General features: G+C 37.5%; 1 protein-coding gene across 2 annotated transcripts in view; it reads left to right on the top strand.

Moving 5' to 3' along the window:
- The window catches only part of wdr36 (WD repeat domain 36), a 101,398-nt gene that overhangs the window by 70,064 nt on the left and 12,783 nt on the right, over positions 1–18,551 (top strand). For both annotated transcript variants that reach the window (XM_051929594.1, XM_028804827.2), the window contains 6 exons: positions 5,088–5,195; positions 6,454–6,551; positions 11,176–11,315; positions 13,234–13,353; positions 17,220–17,301; positions 17,530–17,717. In XM_051929594.1, coding sequence (XP_051785554.1) covers positions 5,088–5,195; positions 6,454–6,551; positions 11,176–11,315; positions 13,234–13,353; positions 17,220–17,301; positions 17,530–17,717 — 736 coding nt within the window. The remainder of the gene's footprint in view (positions 1–5,087; positions 5,196–6,453; positions 6,552–11,175; positions 11,316–13,233; positions 13,354–17,219; positions 17,302–17,529; positions 17,718–18,551) is intronic.

The raw sequence follows: 18,551 nt of genomic DNA, 5'->3' as shown, positions 1-18,551 counted from the left end.
TATATGTAAGCATATTTAAATATATATCGCAGATTTTTTGCTGGTTTGCGGATTTCTGCGGACAATGGGTCTTCTCTGATCCTGACGTAGGGGGATTGAGCAGGGGGGCTGTTCGCACACCTAGACGATACAGACGCTCGTCTAAAAATGCTGAAAGCTTATCTTCACGTTGCTACCTTCTGTGCAGCTGCTTCCTGAAGCGACATGCTGCATGGTGCTTCGCATACTTAAAAGCTCGAAGGGCACGTATTGATTTTTGATTGAAAAACAAACTCTGTCTCTCTCTATCTCTCTCTCTTTCTCTGCTCCTGACGGAGGGGGTGTGAGCTGCCGCCTTCAACAGCTTTGTGCTGCGGTGCTTCGCATACTTAAATGCCAAACAGCCCTATTGATTTGTTTGCTTTTCTCTATCTCTCTGACATGCTCTGCACCTGACGCACACTCCTTTGAAGAGGAAGATATGTTTGCATTCTTTTAATTGTGAGACAGAACTGTCATCTCTGTCTTGTCATGGAGCACAGTTTAAACTTTTGAAAAAGAGACAAATGTTTGTTTGCAGTGTTTGAATAACGTTCCTGTCTCTCTACAACCTCCTGTGTTTCTGCGCAAATCTATGACCCAAGCATGACAATATAAAAATAACCATATAAACATATGGTTTCTACTTCGCGGATTTTCTTATTTCGCGGGTGGCTCTGGAACGCAACCCCCGCGATGGAGGAGGGATTACTGTATAACGAAGATATTTTTAAAGTTCTGAACACTCCGTCGGCTAAGTTAATAACTAGTTTTAATTTCACAAAGACGTTTATCGTGTGGTGATTGGTAATTATCATGTGGTTTTGGTAGAGAGCAGGAATATCATGAAGTGAATGGATTCTGTGTGGTGATTGCTGCAGGCGCCTGCTCTTAGTGCGGAGGAAGTTAGTTTAAGAAGCGTAGTGATTAACGACTGGGTCGGGGAACACTTAACACAAAGTATTTGATGTGCTGCATTAACTTGTGACGGGGTTTGAGAAAAATCTAGTAAATTAAACATTGATTTTAGGATGAAGTTTAGTTTACAACATTCTACTTTAATTATAAAATAAACAGAATAAAGTGGAAATGTCGACTTTAATCTGACATAGTCAACATGTCGAATTTATTCTTGACATATAATTTGTTTTTTTCTTCCGTGTTCATAATTTTTTTTCTTCACAGTGGCCCTAATGCGCTTCCATAGGGCTATACCACAAACAGCATTATAAATGCAAGTTGCAGTTTTTATTATTTATGTATATAGCTTAGCTTGAAGCAAGGTCCATATTAATGCAGTTTGCCTAAATGATGGTACAGTTGGTAAGATGTCATCAACAAGATTGCACTTGTTTTATTTTATTTTAATTTGGTGAATACTGTGTAATGCACCTGGGCTTGAAGCCTTGAAGTAATGGTGCAACTATCAGTAATACTATTATGTATTTTATTGTTATTATTTATTAGTTTAAATATTATGCAGTTTAATGATGGTAAAATTGTTTAAAAAGTCACTTTAACGTGTAATTGGACAGAGATTGTTATCATTAACAGAAAGTGTAGTTGGTTTACAAAAAATATTTACTATTTATTCCTTTTCTAAGACGTGTTCAGTGCAATCCAACTTTTGACAAACACCTCTGGCTATTTTACTAAGTCTAAATGCCTCTTTGCTTTGGTTGAAAATTTGTTGTCAAAATCATAGTTTAAGCTTTTGCAAAATTTGGTTCAATTAAAGGTTCTATATTTTGACTGCATCTGTCATGCAATGTGATTCCTTCTCTTTAGTGCCACCCCCTTGAAAACTATCACTTTATGGGGCCATGCAAACCTGGATTAATACTTGTGTGCACATTAAAATGTCTTTTTGTACGATGTACAATTCTCATAACAGTCTAATAGGTTATTCTTAGCCAGTCTACTGCAGTAATTGCAGTGGAAAATGTGGTTAACATCCACTCATGCATGGGGGAAAAAAATACCGTCTAATACCGTGAAACCGGCAGAATTTAGAAAAATACCATGATATAGAATTTTGGTCATACCGCCCACCTCTATGTTGCGCCACCAAAGCGGTCATAGCAAACACTTGTCAATGTCGCACCCTAACGCGGGTTCTTTTTCTGCAGTTATATCCTTGAATAGAAGCGCACTTGTTCTGTTATATTTGTACCTTTTGTGAAAGTGTTTATTTGATATTTGGAATTCAGGCTTAACACATTATACACTTCATGTCTACAATTTGTCAATTATTACTAAAACACGAAAAACGTTTCTGTTTTAACGATGTGTTTACTGTACATAGATTGTTGTAGACACGGAACACACATGAAATGCATGTGTTCCAAATAATGATATAGTATTTATAAAAGGTGTCATTTTGCTTGACTTCTCACTCTATACAACTCCAAGCAACTGACACGCAGGTAAACAGACTTGAGCTGAGAAAACTGTGCGGCAGTGGAGGATGTGATAGCAGGGTGCTTGCTGCTTATCGACACATTTACAGGACAAAAGACGCTGATGGAAAGGTGCGAAGTGATTTAAGGTGGGACGGATCTACAAGTTTTTTCGTAGGCTCTGGTAATTCTAGTGTTAAAGCAGTAATACACTGTTACTTAAGTATACCTAATTTTCCCGAATTGGGCAAGTACAGTGGTGTGAAAAACTATTTGCCCCCTTCCTGATTTCTTATTCTTTTGCATGTTTGTCACACAAAATGTTTCTGATCATCAAACACATTTAACCATTAGTCAAATATAACACAAGTAAACACAAAATGCAGTTTGTAAATGGTGGTTTTTATTATTTAGGGAGAAAAAAAAAATCCAAACCTACATGGCCCTGTGTGAAAAAGTAATTGCCCCCTGAACCTAATAACTGGTTGGGCCACCCTTAGCAGCAATAACTGCAATCAAGCGTTTGCGATAACTTGCAATGAGTCTTTTACAGCGCTCTGGAGGAATTTTGGCCCACTCATCTTTGCAAAATTGTTGTAATTCAGCTTTATTTGAGGGTTTTCTAGCATGAACCGCCTTTTTAAGGTCATGCCATAGCATCTCAATTGGATTCAGGTCAGGACTTTGACTAGGCCACTCCAAAGTCTTCATTTTGTTTTTCTTCAGCCATTCAGAGGTGGATTTGCTGGTGTGTTTTGGGTCATTGTCCTGTTGCAGCACCCAAGATCGCTTCAGCTTGAGTTGACGAACAGATGGCCGGACATTCTCCTTCAGGATTTTTTGGTAGACAGTAGAATTCATGGTTCCATCTATCACAGCAAGCCTTCCAGGTCCTGAAGCAGCAAAACAACCCCAGACCATCACACTACCACCACCATATTTTACTGTTGGTATGATGTTCTTTTTCTGAAATGCTGTGTTCCTTTTACGCCAGATGTAACGGGACATTTGCCTTCCAAAAAGTTCAACTTTTGACTCATCAGTCCACAAGGTATTTTCCCAAAAGTCTTGGCAATCATTGAGATGTTTCTTAGCAAAATTGAGACGAGCCCTAATGTTCTTTTTGCTTAACAGTGGTTTGCGTCTTGGAAATCTGCCATGCAGGCCGTTTTTGCCCAGTCTCTTTCTTATGGTGGAGTCGTGAACACTGACCTTAATTGAGGCAAGTGAGGCCTGCAGTTCTTTAGACGTTGTCCTGGGGTCTTTTGTGACCTCTCAGATGAGTCGTCTCTGCGCTCTTGGGGTAATTTTGGTCCTGGGAAGGTTCACCACTGTTCCATGTTTTTGCCATTTGTGGATAATGGCTCTCACTGTGGTTCGCTGGAGTCCCAAAGCTTTAGAAATGGCTTTATAACCTTTACCAGACTGATAGATCTCAGTTACTTCTGTTCTCATTTGTTCCTGAATTTCTTTGGATCTTGGCATGATGTCTAGCTTTTGAGGTGCTTTTGGTCTACTTCACTGTGTCAGGCAGCTCCTATTTAAGTGATTTCTTGATTGAAACAGGTGTGGCAGTAATCAGGCCTGGGGGTGGCTACGGAAATTCAACTCAGGTGTGATACACCACAGTTAGGTTATTTTTTAACAAGGGGGCAATTACTTTTTCACACAGGGCCATGTAGGTTTGGATTTTTTTTCTCCCTAAATAATAAACACCATCATTTAAAAACTGCATTTTGTGTTTACTTGTGTTATATTTGACTAATGGTTAAATGTGTTTGATGATCAGAAACATTTTGTGTGACAAACATGCAAAAGAATAAGAAATCAGGAAGGGGGCAAATAGTTTTTCACACCACTGTATATCAGTTCAGCAGACTGTAAAATGTTTCACAAACTCCACAGTGAAAAGTTAGTCCTAAATATTTAAAGTATGTATCACATTAAAGAAAAGACATTTATAGCAACAGGTATTATGTTCACTGTGGTGACACGATATATAATGATTGTTGTTTGTTTAAAATTGCTTTGTTGGTAGTGTTTTCAGTCTATCATCTGCCTTCAAGGATAATGCCAGTTTTGTTCATTTTAATTCCAGTTCCATTATTTTTAACACTAAAACCGAATTCTGCCATAGTGCTTCCAGTTGTATATTAAGCAGTGTTTATTATTTTTGTCTTCTAATCTTAAGTAATTTTAAATAATCATTACTTGTTTTCTTCCAGAAATAGTCAGTTTGCAATTCAATGTCATTCCACTATTTTTAGTTTGCCACAGTCTTGAGGACACCTCCATCATAAGTTTCTTTTCTGTGCAGAGAAATTAAGATAGAAGTTAGAGTGTAACATGTTGCTGGAAGCTTTAATATACATTGGAACAAACTTTGCAAACAATTCAGAAGCTTTTTTTCAAAGTGAGCAAGTATATAAGCACAAGCCTTTTAATTTTATTTCCATTATGTTTAAGTTGTCACTAGTGCTGCTTTGAACATATTTTGTTTAGACATTGTGTATAGTATTTATCCTCATTTTTCTCACTTAAATTTGAGCACCAAAGGTATATCATAACTATTAGCATCTACCTATTAACAGCTTTATTCATTCACTAATTTATTAATTCAATGAATGAATGAATATTTATGAATAGGTTCTTTGTGTTTTCTCATTACAGCCTTATTGACTGCTTTCTGTTAGACTCTGCAGCAGTCAGCATAACAATGTCACCCACAGGCAACTTCCTTGCTACTTCACATGTGGATGAACTGGGCATCTATCTCTGGTACGTTTAATTATAAAGATCTTAAGTAATTATCAGCAGTGGTCCTAAAAAGTTTCACATATTAATACAGGTCACATTTTATACTTTAAATTGTTATTCCACAAACTGCTTTTATTTAAAAAAAAACATTAAAATAGTAGACAAAGCAAACAGGATTTTTACTTTGTCTGGATTCTAACTTGCATGATCAAGCATTTCAAAATAGCTTTCCCAAGGCTATGGATGTAGCAGCTTTAATGTTAAAGCTAATAAACTGATTTGTTTAATAAATGGTACATGCAGTAAATATAACAAGTCATTTCTTTCTTTGCTAAAAATGCATAGTGCTTTCACTTGGCATGTCTTATTTAAAGTTGTGCCTTCTATTTTTTAATGGTCTTACTGTTACATTTTTTAATAATAAAGCCTTCCCAGAGTATAAAAATTGATAAAACTGTGACAGACTGTAGAAAAATTATGCTCATATAATATTCATAACCACAAAACTATAGATACATTTTGAGACTTGAAATATAAAAGTTAATTTATTAGAATATGCTGCATATGTATTTAAAAACACATGGTTTAATTTTTTTTGGCAGTAGGGTAATGAAGCAAGTCCAGGGTGTGTTGCAGACCTGAGCAGGTTGGGTGTTTTAAAAGAATAGTACAGCTCAGACCTCATGAATGTAGGTGTGAGGGAGGAAAGTCATGTGGCAGCAAAGAACTTATTAAGGAAATCAACTATTTGCTCGTTTACATGCACAAGCACATTCTGTACAGCCATTTCTTATTGAGACTCTGTGAATCATTTAGTGCACTTGCACTCAGAGTTCTAAAAAGGTGTGCATATGTCAGAGTAGAAAAAGAAATTGAGAAGGAAGAAATCAAAGGGAAAAAGAGAAAGAAAGAGGGGCAGAATGTAGCTGGAGCCAGTGAGGTTTGAAAGAGGGGCAATTGAGGAAGTCCCTCAGAGAAGCGTAGGCAGAGGCATTCCAGGGCAGATTAACTCCTGCTGATTTTGAGGATCAGGGATGATCTAGTGCTCCAGGGGCTCTGCTGCGCCTAAAGATGATGGCAGGACAAAGGAGTTGGGCTCTGAGCTGATGGACATCATGTGCCAGTGTCTCAGCCCTGTCAAGCCTTTTGGGTGGTCAGGGAAAGATGAGAGAGAGAGAAGAACACTGGGGAACGTAATGGAAGGAACACAATTCTGACTGATTTTGGAGTTTCATTATTTCCCCATTTTACTAATGATGACCATGTTTTTCAATTATAGGTCCAACTGCACCCTTTTCAATCTTATTTCTCTTCCACCCTTACCATCTGATTATGAACCATCTGTGGTCATGCTTCCTGGAGCTTGCCCAGTTGAAGGTAAATGCTGAAAAGGATCCTGTTCATTATAAATAGGTTTTTTAACAATTACATTGTATAGATCTAGATAAGCTTGGTTAACGTTTAGTGATCGTATCTCCTTAGATCTTCTTCTTCTTTCGGCTGCTCCCGTTAGGGGTTGCCACAGCGGATCATCCTCTTCCATATCTTTCTGTCCTCTGTATCTTGTTCTGTTACGCCCATCACCTGCATGTCCTCTCTCACCACATCCATAAACCTTCTCTTAGGCCTTCCTCTTTTCCTCTTCCCTGGCAGCTCTATCCTTAGCATCCTTCTCCCAATATACCCAGCATCTCTTCTCTACACATGTCCAAACCAACGCAATCTCGCCTCTCTGACTTTGTCTCCCAACCGTCCAACTTGAGCTGACCCTCTAATGTACTCATTTCTAATCCTATCCATCCTCGTCACACCCAGTGCAAATCTTAGCATCTTTAACTCTGCTACCTCTAGCTCTGTCTCCTGCTTTCTGCTCAGTGCCACCGTCTCCAACCCATATAACATAGCTGGTCTCACTACCATCCTGTAGACCTTCCCTTTCACTCTTGCTGATACCCATCTGTCACAAATCACTCCTGACACTCTTCTCCACCCATTCCACCCTGCCTGCACTCTCTTTTTCACCTCTCTTCCACAATCCCCATTACTCTGTACTGTTGATCCCAAGTATTTAAACTCATCCACCTTCACCAACTCTACTCCCTGCATCCTCACCATTCCACTGACCTCCCTCTCATTTACACACATGTATTCTGTCTTGTTCCTACTGACCTTCATTCCTCTCCTCTCTAGAGCATATCTCCACCTCTCCAGGGTCTCCTCAACCTGCTCCCTACTATCGCTACAGATAGCAATGTCATCAGCAAACATCATAGTCCACGGGGACTCCTGTCTAATCTCATCTGTCAACCACTGTCATCACCACTGTAAATAAGAAAGGGCTCAGAGCCGATCCCTGATATAATCCCACCTCCACGTTGAATGCATCCGTCACTCCTACCGTAGACCTCACCACTGTCACGCTTCCTTTGTACTTATCCTGTACAACTCTTATGTACTTCTCTGCCACTCCTGACTTCCTCATACAATACCACAGCTCCTCTCGAGGCACCCTGTCATATGCTTTCTCCAGGTCCACAACGACACAATGCAACTCCTTCTGGCCTTCTCTAAACTTCTCTATCAACATCCTCAGAGCAAACATTGCATCTGTGGTGCTCTTTCTTGGCATGAAACCATACTGCTGCTCACTAATCATCACCTCACTTCCTAACCTAGCTTCCACTACTCTTTCCCATAACTTCATGCTGTGGCTCATCAATTTTATCCCCCTGTAGTTACTACAGTCCTGCACATCCCCCTTACTCTTAAATATCGGCACCAGTACACTTCTTCTCCACTCCTCAGGCATCCTCTCACTTTCCAAGATTCCATTAAACAATCTGGTTAAAAACTCCACTGCCATCTCTCCTAAACACCTCCATGCTTCCATAGGTATGTCATCTGGACCAACGGCCTTTCCATTTTTCATCCTCTTTATAGCTGTCCTTACTTCCTCCTTGCTAACCCGTTACACTTCCTGATTCACTATCTCCACATCATCCAACCTCTTCTCTCTCTCGTTCTCTTCATTCATCTCGTTCTCTTCATTCATCAGCCTCTCAAAGTACTCTTTCCATCTGCTCAACACACTCTCCTCGCTTGTGAGTACGTTTCCATCTTTATCCTTTATCACCCTAACCTGCTGCACATCTTTCCCAGGTCGGTCCCTCTGTCTAGCCAATTGGTACAGGTCCTTTTCTCCCTCCTTAGATAGATAGAGCCTTTGCCACGTCTCTCTTCACCTTGCACCTTATCTCCTTGTACTCTTGTCTACTTTCTGCATCTCTTTGACTATCCCACTTCTTCTTTGCCATCCTCTTCCTCTGTATAGTCTCCTGTATTTCCTCATTCCACCACCAGGTTTCCTTTTCCTCCTTCCTCTTTCCAGATGTCACACCAAGCACCCTTCTTGATGTCACCCTTACTACATCGCTGTAGTTTTCCATCTGTCTGGTAATTCTTCACTGCCACCCAGTGCCTGTCTCACCTCCTCCCTAAACTCAACCTTGCAGTCTTCCTTTTTCAACTTCCACCGTTTGATCCTTGGGTCTGCCCTCACTCTCTTCCTCTTCTTGATCTCCAACGTCATCCTACAGACCACCATCCTATGCTGCTTAACTACACTTTCCCCTGCCACCACTCTGCATAGGATGTAATCTACCTGTGTGTATCTTCCTCCACTCTTGTAACTGTATATTCCTCCCTCTTCTTAAAATATGTATTCACCACAGCCATGTCCATCCTTTTGGCAAAATTCACTATCCTCTGACCTTCTTCTTTCCTCTCCTTGACATCATACGTACCCATCACCTCCTCGTCTCCACTGTTCCCTTCACCAACATGCTCATTGAAATCCGCTCCAATCACCACTTTCTGTCCCCTGGGAACACTGTCCATCACTTCATCCAACTCACTCCAAAAATCTTCTTTCTCACCCATTGTACACCCAACTTGCGGTGCATATGCACTAACAACATTCATCATCACAATTTCCAGCTACATAATCATTACTCTGCCTGACACTCTTTTCACCTCCAAAACACTCTTGACATACTGTTCCTTCAGAATAACCGCTACTCCATTTCTCCTCCCATCCACACCATGATAGAACAATTTGAATCCACCTCTGATCCACCTGGCCTTAATCCCCTTCCATTTAGTCTCTTGCACGCACAATATATCAACCTTTCTTCTCTCCATCATATCTGCTAACTCTCTCCCCTTACCAGTCATACTGCCAACATTCAAAGTTCCTACCCTTAGTTCCACTCTCTTTACTTTCCTCCTCTCCTCCTGCCTCTGGACACGTCTCCCCCCTCTTCTTCTCCTTCTTCTTCCCCTTAGATATTATTGCTAATTCTAAGTATTTTGATTTTTGGTTAAGAATATAAATCCCTTTATTTTTATCTTGTGTAAGACATAGTGTTCTGTATAGATACTGACAAATAAAAGGTTGTACTTGCTCATTAATGACAAGAATTTACTTACTTTTAAACATAAAAAATATCCCCCCCCCCCCCCCCCCGTTTGTTTTCTGAACAATTATATAAGCAACTGTTAGTAGACTTAGTATACTTTTAAATTTACTAGCTTTAAGTAAATAATGTTGCTCAAGCTTATAAGAAGTTAATACCTTCTACTTCAAGTGACTTCCTCTGGGTCTTGTTCGTAGTAATAGCAAAATGCAGTTCCTGTATTGAAAGGCATGTTGGTGTTTATCAGAAAACACATTTTTGATGCACAGTCTGTTAATATTGTAATTTCTGTAATATTTTGCATGAGGTTTTACACAGTTTATATTGGACAAGTTCATGCAGTAGCATTATGAGAGCTTCCATTTTCAAAATTAACTTGTGAAACAGCACAGTTGGCTGCAAAGAGTTGAAGCACTCATTTTGTTTAATTTGAGCCTTCTGCCTATTGATGACAGTGGACTTCTTATTATGGCATCTCTGGGATCCCTGTTATACTTGTAAGACCATTGGAAGTCATTTTGCAAAGTCCTTTTCAGACAAACAGATTTCTAATTCTATCTGTATAGTAGTATTAGTAGTAGCAACATGTGTAAAGAGTACAGTAAAATTCTTTTCTTTCTTTTATCCAAAGCACGTTACAAAAGAGGTAACATCAGTCTGGGGAGGCTGTTTAGGAACAAGTGTTACAGGACAAGGTTAAAAAAAATTGATGACCGCAAGTGAAGAGCTCAGAACAAAATGCAAGCGCGTTATAATTCCTAGATTAGAAAACCTAGCAGCTAATATCAGTTAGACAGAACTTCACCAAACAAGAGAGTCTTAATACACTTCTTAAACATATTGAGAGAGTTCGAAGTTCAAGTGGATGTGGGCAGCTCATTCCACCAGCCAGGAACTACACATGAAAGAGTCTGAACTGAGACTTGATACCAGGCAGAAGTGGCATCACAAGATGCCATTCAGCAGCAAAATTGAGTTTATGAGAAGGAGCATAGGATCTCAGAAGTGTCTGTATAGGCAAGCATCAAAGGTTTGAATTTAATACATGACACTGCAGGAAGCCAATGTAGCGAAAAACAGTAGGGGTCATTGTGGCAAAGTTTTTAGTACTGCTGCTTTACAGGTCCAGCAGCCAGAGCTCATATCTTCACTCATTCACCATTTATGTTAAGTTTTTCACATTCTTTGTATGCCTGAATGGATTTTTCACCAAATGCTCTAGTTTTCATCCCACATCTCACAGATGTGTTAGGTTAACCTTCTATTATAGTTTTTATGGCCCTTAAATATGTAAAAAGAGACAGAGAGTGCATTTTTTGTATTTTATTGTTAAAGGTATTTATAAAAGCACATAGTACTTTGACACATTATGTGGTCTACATAAGAAATAAATGTAATTAAATGTACATTTAAAGAAAGAAAAACATAGTAATGCTGATTTTTTGTTTGAAATATTTTATAAAATAATTTGCTTATGATGGTAAACATAGTTTGCCTGTCAATTCTTAAAATATGTCCTCATGTAGATACAGATGTGATTGAAGTGGATGCAGAAGTGGAAGCCACTGAGTACGAGTCTCCTGAACAGTTGGAGAATGAGCTGATCACTTTGTCCTTACTGCCTGACTCAAGATGGAAAAACCTTCTTAATCTTGATATTATTAAGGTATCATGATATCAATAATGCAATTGAATACAGTATATGGTATTTCTTGACTTATCCAAACTTGCTTTGTTTATTTGTTTACTCAGACAATTACAAATTAAGAAGTTTATTTTAGTCATAATCATACAATACTTTTGTGTAATGATTTACATGTTCACAATTTTTTTAGGTGAATTTTGTTGACTTAATGTTTTCAAGATTTACCTGAAAGATAAGAATTTTTGAAATAGAGAACCTAATTAATATATGTTTTTGCTCTCTGGAATTTGTTTAAATCTATGTGTTTCCTGTGTTATTACAGTACCTGGCGTGGTAGTTAGTTAGATATTATAATTTGATGTCTTCATATTAAAAAGTCATTTTTTGCCTTTATTAAAGGAAAGAACGTTTAATATTCTCTTCCTCTATAAAATTTGTAATAGTTGCTAGCAATGTTTTATGAATTGATGGAGGAGTGTCAGGGGTCCCCCTTAAGCTGATGTCACATTACATGACTTCTAGTTATAAAGGATGTCAAACTTGACAACTGCATTTGCTGATCTTGTTGCCTGAGCATGCCAGATTACACAACTAGAAATCACAGGATCAACTTAGATGACTAGGTAATGACTTTTCAGCACAGTTTCATTTCCAAATTATCACAAGCTCAATATCACAGCCAGTAATGTGCTGCCTAACAGAGCTGGTGCCCGTGTGAAGGCTTTACAGGTACAGTGAGTTCTGCTTCAATCTTTTTTTTCACAACATCAGACGGTTGAGCACTCATTGATTGCCATCTCTCTCTCACACACACACACACACACAAGCACAACCCTGCAACTTAAGACAAACTTAAACCTGTTTGATTTTGTTAGGTTTCAGACTATTTGGACTACAAAACTGGAAATTATGGGAGCACACTACGAATCCCTCTGACTCAAGAAGATTGTGCAAATGAAGTCTACGACTGAATATTGCTGGAAAGTCACGTAGTGTGTCATGGTGTTTAGAGAGGCTTTACCAATAAATAAATAACAACAAAAATTGTTATATACAGTAATACGAAGAACATATTTTTACAACAAATACATAGAATTTCTTATTGAATTACAATTAAATCATATTTTGGGGCAAGGAGGGATAATGTTATTGCTTAAAGGCAGTATCAGATTTACACCCTGAAACAAGCAACGAGTTTTAGAATTTTAGAATTTAAATTTCTTCACTCCTCAGTGCTGAAGTTGTCACCTTAAGTACATTACAACAGATGACTGATTAAAAAATTGCTTCAGGGTTTTGGCATTGATTTCAAGGTGCATATTACAAGTAGAGTGATGTTAGGGTCTTTTTGGCAAGCAGTTAACATCAAGAATGATAGAATAAGAGCAGGAGCACTGCACAAATGTAAATAAATACTATAGACAACTTAGGTGCACATGTGCCCCCTTCGAAAATTTACAGTTGGTTAATAAGTTAATTCAGTTCATTCAAGACAGGATGCTGCAATGTCCTTTTTTGGTTGGGTTTTACTGAAGATTTACCAAATGTTTCTGTTATATTGACAACTGTGCTAGGTCTTGCTATTCACTTAGTTCACTTCATTATCAGTAGATGTACAAATATTACATGTGACACCGTGTATAAAGCTGTAAATGTAGTATATAGTATTGCTAATGTTGTATTTTTTGTTTTAAATATTCCATCATACTGCTTTAACAATGGATGATTTCATACAGAAAGTCTGTATGAAGAAGTATAAATACATTTAACATTTTTTGGCAAATATTACATTATGGCAGCGTAGGAAGTGTTAAATATTTCCCTAAACTTAAACAAATGCTGTCTAAAATTCTTATGGTGCCTGTATTTACTCTTTAGTGTACAGTTTTTTCTAATGTTTTATTAACACTTCCATACTATTTTTGTTTTGAACATACAGAAGAGAAATAAGCCTAAAGAACCCCCAAAGACTGCTACATCTGCTCCATTTTTCATCCCAACTGTTCCTGGCCTTGTTCCTCGATTTGCTGAAGCTCCTGTAGAGAATTTGGAAGAACAGGTATGGCTCTGATTTGCAACTGACTTTTCCTTCATGTTTTCTTGTATGGTTTATCTTGTTTCTTTGGTAAGAGAAGTGAAAAAACAGGGTAGATAGTTCATTTTGTTTTTAAAGGAAAGTGCATCAACATATGGTAATTTAATATCTTGCTCTTGATTTTAATTTATATTAACTGCTTTTCCTTTTTTTCTATACTTCTGCCAAGTTTTATATTAAAGTTAATATCTAAATGTCAAAGTACATAACTAAATTATCATTAAAATTATGTGACCTTAAAAGTAAAATGTGAAACATGCTCCTTAACTTTCGTGACCTGAAAAGCAAACACACATTTTATTTGTACTTCAATGATGGAGAACTGTAAGCTGCTAAATGTGTTTTACTGATTAATGAAAAGCAGAAAAATATGTTTGGTATTGTAGTTAATCACATAATTAAAACCTTCAGAAGCAATTGGAATAGTGAAAGAGTAATTCTTAATAATGTGATATATAATACTCGTAAAACTGAAAACTGTTTATTAAAAGCCTTTAACTCAAAAATCGCCACTGTTAACGGGATGTAAGAATACTGTTGTTTCAATCTACCATTTTTCAAGTGTAACTCCATATTCACCAAAACACTATTAAAAACTATTTCAATCTTCTATTAAACTTGATTACTGATATTGCAAATTGTTTATAGTTTATTCAGAGTTAAATAATTAAGTTTTTGTCTTTAGTAAAGGACACTACAAATATTACTACATACATTTTCAAAATGAGAAACAATTCTGAATTCAAAGAAAAATCGAAAGTGTATTGTTTTTGTTATCATACACAGTAATATATACATACTGTAATCTGTTAGAGAGAGGTATAGTGAGAAGGTGTAAGTGAAATACAGTAGCTTGCTCCCAAGGTTTCAAAGCTTTTATGTCTTGCTGTTAAATATAAAGGCAGACTGGCTTCTCTCTCATTCTCTCTTTCACACATATGCACACACACAATACTTGACCTCCTTTGTGTGAACCCCTGCTGACTGTTCAGGAAAACTCCTGTTCTTGCCATGTGCTGCTCAATCTTATTCTTAATAATTCTGTTAATTTACATGTGATGCATGTTTAGCTTACTGTTTGTACAGTTAAGAGCTTATCCCATTTTATCCCTTTTTAGACTTTGTTGTACGTGACCAAAATTTACTCACTCTAAGTTAGACTTAACACTTTTAAGCTTTGCGTTTTTGTTCTTCCAAAACACTGAGAGCTGTTTAATATTAAAACAGGACTCTGTCCTGGGGCCCCTCCTTTTCATTATTTACCTCCTTCCCCTTGGTAATATCTTTCGTAAATATATAACATTAGCTTCCACTGTTATGCTGATGACACCCAGCTCTATCTCACTAGCAAACCTACTGCTTCCTTTCCACCCTCCTCACTTATTGATTGCATAGCAGAAATCAAATCCTGGTTTTCTTTAAATTTTCTTAAATTAAATAGTGACAAAACTGAGGTTCTCCTCATTGGTACAAAATCAACATTTTCCAAAACTGATAATTTTTCATTTGTTATTGATAATTCCTCTGTCTCCCCTTCCCCACAGGTTAAGAGGTACTTTATCCTTTCAGTCCCACATCGATAACATCTCCCGGTCTGCATATTTCCACTTGCGTAACATCAATCGTATTCGCCCCTCCCTCAATCCCCACACCACAGCTATCCTTGTTCATAGCCTTGTCACTTCTCGTCTGGATTATTGCAATTCCCTTTTCTTTGGTCTTTCTTGCAAATCTCTTTATAAGCTTCAACTGGTCCAGAATTCAGCTGCCCGCATCATTACTAGAACCCCCTCTATTCACCATATCACTCCCATTTTGCAGAAGCTTCATTAGCTTCCAGTTAAGATCCGCATTCAATTCAAAATTCTTCTGTTAACTTTTAACACTAGAATTACAAGAGCATACGAGAAAACTCTTAAGTCCGGCCCACCTTAAACCCGTTCACACCTCTCCCTCTGTGTCTTTTGTCCTGTAAATGTGCCGATTAAGACAAGCAGCAAGGAGTCTGCTATTCCATTCCCCCACCGTCGCAGAACGTGCACAAACTTCTCCCAGCTCATGCCTTGATTGATTATCTGGGAGTGAAGTGCTGGAGTTTTAGAGTGGAAATAATAGATCGTTATTTGGAACACATGCATTTCATGTGTGTTCCGTTTCTACAGTAATCTGTGTAAACACATTGTTTAAACAGAAACTTTGTCATATTTTAGTAATAAATGTTACAAAATGTAGGCATAAACTATAGAATGTGTGAAGCCTGAAGTCCAAAGATCAAATAAACACTTTCACAAAAGGTTCAAGGACGATACAACAGCTTCCATGGCGTAGCGGTAAGATTTGCTGACTTGTAATCAAGAGTCCCCGTGATTACTAAAATATGAAAAAGTTAGTTTTAACAATGTGTTTATACAGATTACTGTAGAAACGGAACACACATGAAATACATGTGTTCCAAATAACGATCTATTATTGCCACTCTAAAACTCCAGCACTTCACTCCCAGATAATCAATCAAGGCATGAGCTGGGAGAACTTTGTGAACGTTCTGCGACGGTGGGGGGATGGAATAGAAGGCTGCTTGCTGCTTGTCTTAATCGGCACATTTACAGGACAAAAGACGCTGACGGAGGGGTGCGAACGCATTTGAGGTGGGCCGGATTTACGAGTTTTCTCGTAGGCTCTGGTAATTCTAATGTTAAGGCTATCCACAACTTCACCCCTCCATATCTGTCTGACCTCCTCCATGTTGCCATTCCCTCCTGTACCCTTAGATCCTCTTCCTCCATTCAGTTGCTCTGCTCCCCAGCTCTGGAACTCACTACCATCTGAGGTTAGACATATTGAATCATTTTCACTTTTCAAATCTAAACTTAAAACTCATTTGTTTAAGAATGCTTTTTGTCTTTGATTACAATTGCTCTGTCTGATTTTAACTTTTGTATTTTACTTTTGTTTATAATCTATGTTTTGTCTATTGTTCGGTGTCCTTGAGTGTTTAGAAAGGCACCTACAAATAAATAAAATGTATTATTATTATTATTTTTCTGTTGCCTGTGCTCAAGAAAGTAGAAAGTCAGGGTCTGATCTGTGTGATCAATGTCGCTTCTTGTATTATTATAGGCTACAACATCACAGGGCTTCATGACCTCCACATTTTCCCTGACACAAACACTGACAGTTGCCACACTGTGAACAATGCTTAGGGGGCTAACATCTTTCTAGTCCTTCTGCTTGATCTTGATCATTTTATCTTTTTTACATGCTAAAACTTAACAAGATCAGATTCGGCAGGCATATCTTGGTGGTTCGGTTATATAGTGCCATACGTGTCAGTTTCTGTATATGTCTGATGACCAATTCACATTGTTATCGCTATTGCATGATTCATCCAATTTCAGTCTGTTCTTTACATTTTTTCATTTACATGCTATTGAGTTGTTTGGTTGAAGGTTCTGCCACTCATGAATATTAATGATCATCATAGAGTGAAAAAATGCATATTATTTTATCAACTAGATGGCAGCAGAACACTGTCCTGAGTGCCAATCAGGCTTAACACTGTAAATTCAAACAATATAGCTTAACCTGAGAGACACTCGGGCTTCACTTTATTTACATAGAATTCTGAGCCCAAGAGAGGTTAGCGCCAATGAGGTTAATGTAAAATAAACTCGTGTAAAAGATCTGAAAAGCTATAATATTTCTCAAGAGCTGGATTAATAATGTTTGTTGAGTCTGCTTATATTTTGGCTGTAAGACTGAACACTCAACATTCTGTTCCACTTTTCAGTTTCAAGAGTTTCATGTTGAATTTCATGTCTCTGTTACAGTCACGAGTTGTGAATCTTGGAGTACTTGCCCAGAAATCTGGATTTTATGTTCAGCTTGAAGATGGTTTCCGCTCAAACAACTGTAAGTTCATGCAGTGTGTTACTCCTGTTTTTTTTTCTTTTTGGATCATTAAATAACAGAATGCTGTTCTAGGAATCATGATATACATGTTAAAATAGCAAAGTTTTTTAAGCAAGGAGAGGTAATGATTTCAATTTTTATTATTTTTATAAAAATTCTGGAAGGCTGCAATTTATACACAAGTCTTTATCTGCTTAGTAAAATAATAAGTTTTTTTTTGTTACTTAGACACACCTGCTTTTAGAATTCTCAAAGGAATGGGACCATCAAGCATTGATATTGAACTGCGAAATCTAGCTCCAGAAGGTGGTGGCTCTCTCATTGTTATGCAAAGTTTTCTTCAGATGATTGTTAGTATTCTGGAGAGCAAAGTGGATTTCGATCTGGCCATAGCTTATCTGGCTCTGTTCTTAAAGGTAATTCTTTGTTTTTTATAGTATACCTCAAAGACTCTTAACTTGGGAAATTAAATTTGGTAAAGTTTTAAATACAGTAATTCTACTAAAATCAAAACAAATATTACACAGACTAACTTCAGATTACAGTACAAACAGAGACCCCTGCACTTCATCCACTTAACCATATACCTCATTAAATTTGTTTTATTTTGTACATCTAACTTGACTATTGCCTCTTTGCTATTATTCATTATTTGCCATCCCTCTCCTCTGTTGTTAACTGGCCATAGTTGTAATAATTAATTAATAGACAGATATTACTAATTGACAGCAATTGTCTTCAAACTACTTTGTTTTCCTGTCTGTATAAACAAATCTTTGTCTTTATGTGTACTAATTTTGTAATTAGTCATTTGTAAAATCGATATTTGCATTTTACCTAAGAACGTCTCACACCGCTCTGCACCTGCTGTCACTGAAGAATGATATAAAAAAGTAAACTGAATTGAACTTGCGTATACAACCACATTTGCTATTTCATTCATGTGCATTCCACAGTCATGCAGATTACTTATATTTGCAAATAATTGTCATTTTACAGTATTTTACCATAGTTACATTGCAGTATTGAAATGCATAAAATGTAATATAATCACTGAATCATTGATACAATCTTGAAGATGAATTGCTGAACTGTTGTCTTTGAGTTAAATAGATGCTAAATTGTGTGTTTTGATTCAGAGAATAGATATTAGTAGTGGTAGAAGTAGTTTTGTAATGTGTACAGAGTGCAGTGAAATTCTTTCTTGCCCGTTTGGCCAGCATGCAACACATCTCCATACTGGTATAGGT

The sequence above is a fragment of the Erpetoichthys calabaricus genome, chromosome 7 (assembly GCF_900747795.2).
Source record: "Erpetoichthys calabaricus chromosome 7, fErpCal1.3, whole genome shotgun sequence".
NCBI classification, from domain to species: Eukaryota; Metazoa; Chordata; class Cladistia; order Polypteriformes; family Polypteridae; genus Erpetoichthys; species Erpetoichthys calabaricus.
Note: the sequence above shows the minus strand (reverse complement) of the source record. Positions and strands in the feature narration are given on the sequence as shown.